Genomic DNA, 6591 nt, shown 5'->3' on the forward strand with positions numbered 1-6591 from the left:
GCATTTGGGGTATGTCTTTGTGATTTGTGTTAAGTTTTAAATTAATCGATAACTAGAAAGTGTTATCAGGCTGTAAATGTGTTTTGTGGAAATAAAGGTAAGTTTGTGACAGATTTGATACACATTACAGACAGTATTTCATGTCACCTCTTATTCAGAGGAAGCTGGCACCACCGTGTGGTCAGCTGGCAGCTGACTTTACACATAAAAGGCAAGAAATTGACCCAGCTTTCAAATACTGGAATAGTTTTTATTACTCTTTCATTTCTTTTCCCTCCCTGAAATCAAACCACAGCGATATAATATTCAATATCATAAATTACACAAGAACATAGCAGTGAAAACAAACACATTCATGCCCCAGACAGTTACAGTTCAACAGTACATTCAATTTAAAATGCAGTTCATTTAAAATTTTACAAGACCACCAAACGCCACACAATTTCAAGAGTCAGAACCAGCTGGCGTACTTAAATGTAGAGACTTTTCTAAGGTTGGACTGATGCAGTATGTTGTTTTGCAAAGTTATGTTTGTCCAACGGTCAATAGGATGTGAAGATGTGATCTTTTATTAAAAGGTTTTGGTCAGATGGAGCTTTCAGCAGTTTAGTGTTCCATGATTTACTATCCCCAAAAAAATAAGATTCAGTAATTGTTAAATGTCACTGAATCCCTGTGATTTTGAGTATTGTTTGGCATTAAATTTGATGAGTTAAATATCAGGCACAAAGTATTGGAAGTAATTACAGGTGATGAACCGCACTTGTTTGAACATATTAGTATAGGCCTACTAATATCATAGCAGTCCAACCCAAAATTGTTCTCTCTTTTATGGTAACAAATTCCTGGAGACCTGCAGTGTCTAATGAAGCCGATTGGCACCCCAGAATGTCGACGCGCCGTCTGCTTGAAAATCATCTGTGATATTTAAGCTGACACTGTCTCCCTCTGTAAGCCTGACAGTCTTGGCCACCCACACGGTGCCCACTGTTGTGTTTGGGAAGGTCCCCTCAACCAGTGTCTTCTCTTGTTTGCCAGGGGAGGCATTTCTTTTCAAAATCACAGATTTGGTTTGACTTTTCTTAGGCTTGTTGAAGGTGACCTGGGCGTAGATGAAGTAGATGCCGTTGTCATTGCAGTGGATGGTGTTGTTAAGCAGGACGAGGGAGCAGGGAGAGTGACATTTCGGGGTTGACTCTTGCCAATAGTGACTGCCAAAAGCTGTAAGATACAGTATTTTGTAAACTTTACTTCAGTTACTCCACTATAAAAACATTTTCACATCACCAATTAAACTTTAGGCGGTAACATGACAATGAGAGTTATATATACAGTAGTTAATATAATCCACCAATGTACCCTTTGAAACACTGACATTTAAATGTTCACCTCAACTTGAAATAAGACATCAGGTAAACAAAGTTGATCGTCCAATTAATGGCTAATTTCCTTCAATTTGGCAGACTAAGCATCCCCTGACAAACTGTGTGATGATGTCTTTTGATGTGGGCTGTAATTATACCTAAAGTCGGTGCAGCCCACATTACAGCTCTGCATCGAGTTTGTGGAGGTTTTAGGAACCCACTTCACAGAGGAAAAATGCAGTGTGGTGGGAGGAACACAATGCATAAGACTGGAAACATGACAAGGCTGGATTATTTCAGACTGTGGGTGTGCATGCAGACGAATTGTGTGTGAATGTAGTATATGTTTATCTCTTGGATATAGTAGTTGGCAAATACACTGTATACTGTTCAAGTGTAAAAGTAGATAAGTAGATAAGCTAGTAGTACAACTTTTTATATTTACAAGCAATAGCTAAAATATGTGACATAACCTTTTTCCAACTGAGCCCCACCCACTTCAAACCAGTGAGATAAACAAGGACAAAAACAGAAATAGAAAAACTCTTGTAACTTTGGTAGAGAAATGTGTGTTCATGTAGGACCCCATCGCTCAAAGCCAGAAGCTGATTCAGGGTTTTAACCATAATGAAAAAAACTTAACGGGACCCTGATAGACCCATTGAGATCTGTTTCTTTTGTCAATCTGAATTTCTCTTTTAAAAATATCAGTTAATAATGAAAGTTAGGAGTTAGGTCACTGAAGCAGCTGCTTCCCCTCAATCTGCTGTGACATCATCTGCTTCACTTAAAGACTTCCTAAGTTTCTCATAATGACTTTGAACTTTTTGCAGCCCGCAGTAGGCGTCAAGTAGTTTTTTTATGCAGCACAATGCACAATGACAGCAAGAGCGATCAGTAAAAAAGTGAGAGTCAGGCCTTGTATTCAAAACACATCTTGCATTTTGGTCAGTTGAGACTTCTCTGGGCAAGAAAGTGGCATCTCGGTCTCTTTTTATAATGTAGTTTTCTCTGTGTGACCATTGAAAGTCAGTGTGAAAAGAAAGAAGCACTCGCTCTTTGAAGTTTTAGGCACTGACAAGAAACCCAACACTGATTATTGATGCTTTACAAAGTAAAAAAAAATAAAAATTCTGCCGTCAATAGGAACTCAACTCAACTTGACATCTCATTGTTTATACTTGAGCAGTTTTTTCGTAGAAACATCAACACAAACAACGTAACTTATAAATGCAAGATGAAGGACTGAGAATTTAAAAATGCCCTCAAGCTCATAACAATATAACCACAGACAGAAGTGAATTATTAGTGCAATCTACAGCTATCAAAAACACATCAATGAACCACACAAGAAGAAGCGATGAGAATTAATCTGAATATTAACCAGGAGAGGAAGTGTACTTACACTTTTTTAGCTCAATGTATGAGGAAAAGCATCCTGAAAAACAACATCATTTAGAGGTTATTTAATGATTCAATAACTGTGGAAAAGTTCACAGTACATTTTATTTTAAAATATTAATGGGAGTATATTTTTTCAGTTTTTTGTAATTTCTTATAAAGGTTTAAGATGTGGGTAGTAAAAACAAATATCTAACTTACCTTTTCCCTTTAAGGGAGCTGCAATAGTGTTGACTGCAAAAGAAAATTTTTTATTCAAATCCATCTTAATTCATGTAAATGTGGCATGTTGTTATGTTTTTATTAAAATACTCATACTTTCTTAATTTGATATGTATACTGTTAAAATATGATGATACTTTGAAAGGCATCATTTGAAGTGAACAGTGAAACTTGACATTAAATCAATGATTACCTGTTAGACCTGTTGGACTGACAGTTTCTGGCTTCAGTGTAGAGACTTCTTCCTAGAAAAGATACAAAACAACCATCATCTTCTGCATTATCATCATGATCATCGTCATCATCCGTGCAACTTTGTCATTGCACTGGCAATAGAGACCTACAGATTACATTTTCTGTCCAGTGAAAAGCGTGTCTCCAAAATATCGACTTTTCCATAAACTTGGTCGGAAATTAGCATTTATTAGATGATTCATCGGGTTTTGGGAGGGTTTTATAAGGAAGGAGAATATCGTCAACCAATAAAGGATCTCCTTTAATTTATATGGTAAATTGGTATGGTAAACTGGTAAAAAGTTCACTTTCCTTCCTTTGCAGTAAATACAACTTTGTGTCAAAAGAGGTTTTAAAATTCCAAGATACTAGTGATTGTAGTTTGTGGTGATGTTTGTATTGAATCATATTATTGTATAATTTACTGTATCAACCCCTTGTGGACAAATGCTACACTGAGACACCTACAGAATATCCCTATATCAAACATAGCTCTGATCCAGATGCTAGATCCTGTCCGTCGTGATGTCGCTGCCACCTAGAGGCACCTACTGGGAGACTTGACTTCACTCACAACAACAAACTGAACTTTTAAAAACAAATGTTGAAATTAAGACAGAGATTAGACAGAAAGTGCTTTGTGATAGCATAAAACACATTCAAAAGCTACTTTCTTTGCATGTTTTAATATCATTCACACATTACTTTAAACCTTGAACTTGAAGTTTTTTTATGTGACATCATAAGAATTACACAAGTAGAATTTTACAAGCACACGTGAGACATGACTTCACAATTCCACGTCCATTCGTGTCACAGTTCCATGAGAAAAAAAATGTGCAGCGTAACATAGTAGTCCAAAACTGTTCCGACTGTATCTTTTCTCCTGTGACAGATGTACTGACCTCAGTTGAGTTTGGTTTGATTGAAATGACAAGTGCAGCCATAACCACCATGGCCCCAGTGAGGATGCCACACCACACCTGCAGCAGCAGGTACTTATTAGAGGACCTTGACTGACCCTCCATTCTGTCTCACACACACACACACACACACACACACACACACACACACACACACACACACACACACACACACACACACACACACACACACACACACCAATTTAGAGTTCTGGTTGGAAAGAAAAAAATTGTTTACAGCCATGGAAAAAACAATACATTTTGAGGAAAAGATAAAGAGAGCAGAGGGGAGATTGTTAGCAGTATAGGTGGTTCATGCACAGCCAAGAAGGAAATGGGCTCCCTGTTATTCTATTTGGCCCTGTAGGCTAGTCTTCATTGTCACTAATAATGGCCATCTGCTGGGGGCGATGGCTTTTAAGGCTGCTCACACAGACCTCAGAGTCCTCCGGTCAATGCCACAGGCATCAGGACAGCAAGTGGAAGGACGAGCTGTAATTTGTGGGTTCATGATACAGCAATTATATTATATATATATATATATATATATATATATATATATATATATATATATATATTACTGCATTCAATAAACACCAATAGGAAGAGCTTTAGAGGAGCTTGTAAAATGCTTGCTGAAAAGAGCCGGGACAAAGAGACAAGATAAAGTGGCCGAAAAATAGAAATGCTTCAGGGAGAAACGGAAAAAAGCAGAAAGTGGAAAAAGCTGTCTTTTATGTCAGCAAAAAGTCTAAAATTAAATCCAGAGAAAACATATCCATGATGCTTTACAGATGTACAATCAAGCTTGGAGAACTTGAATGGGTAATAAGCCTCTCAGCCGCTCATTGTTCAGATAAAAAAAAAATAAAGAATAAAAAGAGGAAGCACAGCTCAGTGTTTAATCATCATGTACACAACGTTTTATAAAAAAGGCAAAGATTGGAGACATATCAAATAATAATAATAATAATAATAATATATGTAATATATGATACTAAATAATTAACAAAGGCCATTTTACTCTGGAAGAGTACTTTTTATTTTGATACTGTAAGTATATTTTGCTAACGAAACAGATAAAAAGAGGTCTCATTGCTTCTGGTTCCCTTCGCTTTTAGCATTTTATCTCAATTTGCTAAATTTATCTAAATTTTATCTCAATTTGGTAAATAATATGTTAACACGACTGAGGGGAATAATGGTCTAAACTCATAAAATACGACTGAGGTTGTAAACAAAACGTACTGCCCTAACCACTAAGTCTAAAATCAGCTTTTTACATTAAGAGTTTGACTTGACAAGTATACCTAAACTAGATTACACACAGCAACAAGGCCACATGTATCAGATCAGACTGTATTACACACATTGCATTATGGGTACATACCCTCAGCTCACAGGATTTAGTGTTTGTTTTATTGGTCCTACACAGAGCAACATGTCTGTGTAAAGTTATTGGTTTGGTTGTTTATTTGTAATGACAGAGACTGAAACTCATCAGAGACTGCTGAAATACCGACCCAGAATTATTTGTTAAGCGGCTGCCAATCAAACTCAAAACTTTTAAACTATCTAGGGACAGGTTTTGCGAATTAGTCATGGCTATAAACACTGTGATACAGGCATCGGATTGTTCTTTATGTAATAATCTATGTTTTTTGTATCTGTCCCTATTCAAATAAATAACAAATACAAAATACAAAATAAACAAGGATGTTACAATGGTTTATGGGTAATTTCCAGTGGCATACTTTGCATAGTGCCCAAGCACGTTGCTCTGCTTTACATTCCACTGTATATAATGTATGATAACAAGTGGGCGTAACATATTTTATGTGAAACATCATGACAGAGTTAGACAATGAAAGGAATAGTTGAAAGTTAGTCACTCAATGCATCTATGTGTTAGGTGACAAATATGGTAAAATGACTTTTTTGCCCATTTTTTCATCAAGTATGTGATTCTATGTCACATCCTCATTTGTATGAGTGTCCCATAAAGGTTAAGCGCTATTGGCTTACTCAGTAAATAAATCCAAACCCAATCTGAAGTCTTATTAAAAGCCCCTTCTGTCCAAAGATGTACGCCTTTGAGAGCTTAAAATTTCAAATTGTACCAAAACCATGTAATTATTTCAACTTTTTATTATGATCCTAAGGAAAATATTGTGGAAATACTGTACTAAAAGGAAATAAAATAAAAAAAATCACCTCCTTGAACATAGTTTCCCCTGTACACACATAACTTGCATAATTTAGGAATTTCAGCATCTTTTATAGCGGTTATGACATTACCTACAGGCTGCTGAATGAACACATAATAAAGCCTAGTATTGTCAGAGATTTCACAGAAATGTAAAACAATATTTGAACACACATTTAAGAGAGGAACTAAATATACTCACTAAATCTTGACTCACCCAGTGTGTGCTGCACTCTCAGTG

The 6591-nt window shown here is 36.3% G+C and overlaps 1 protein-coding gene across 1 annotated transcript; it reads right to left on the reverse strand.

Moving 5' to 3' along the window:
* Positions 1-283: 283 nt before the first annotated feature.
* On the reverse strand, positions 284-6591 carry LOC120562439. The gene is made up of 6 exons (XM_039806151.1): positions 6568-6591; positions 4016-4250; positions 3181-3232; positions 2967-2999; positions 2770-2802; positions 284-1221 (listed from the first exon to the last, which is right to left on the reverse strand). Exons 2-6 carry the CDS (start codon positions 4247-4249, stop codon positions 863-865), a joined length of 711 nt encoding a protein of 236 aa, XP_039662085.1. The 5' UTR covers position 4250; positions 6568-6591; the 3' UTR covers positions 284-862.

This window comes from Perca fluviatilis, chromosome 7, assembly GCF_010015445.1.
Source record: "Perca fluviatilis chromosome 7, GENO_Pfluv_1.0, whole genome shotgun sequence".
In the NCBI taxonomy this organism is placed as follows: Eukaryota; Metazoa; Chordata; class Actinopteri; order Perciformes; family Percidae; genus Perca; species Perca fluviatilis.

Bases quoted from the DNA above. Each gene is read 5' to 3' on its own strand.
- LOC120562439 (XM_039806151.1), bottom strand. From the start codon at position 4,249: ATGGAGGGTCAGTCAAGGTCCTCTAATAAGTACCTGCTGCTGCAGGTG. The intron at 3,233-4,015 runs GTGAAGTCATGT...TATCTTTTCTAG, and splicing joins ACACGAATGGACGTGGAATT to GAAGAAGTCTCTACACTGAA. The intron at 3,000-3,180 runs GTAATCATTGAT...TTTCTTTTGCAG, and splicing joins CAGTCCAACAGGTCTAACAG to TCAACACTATTGCAGCTCCC.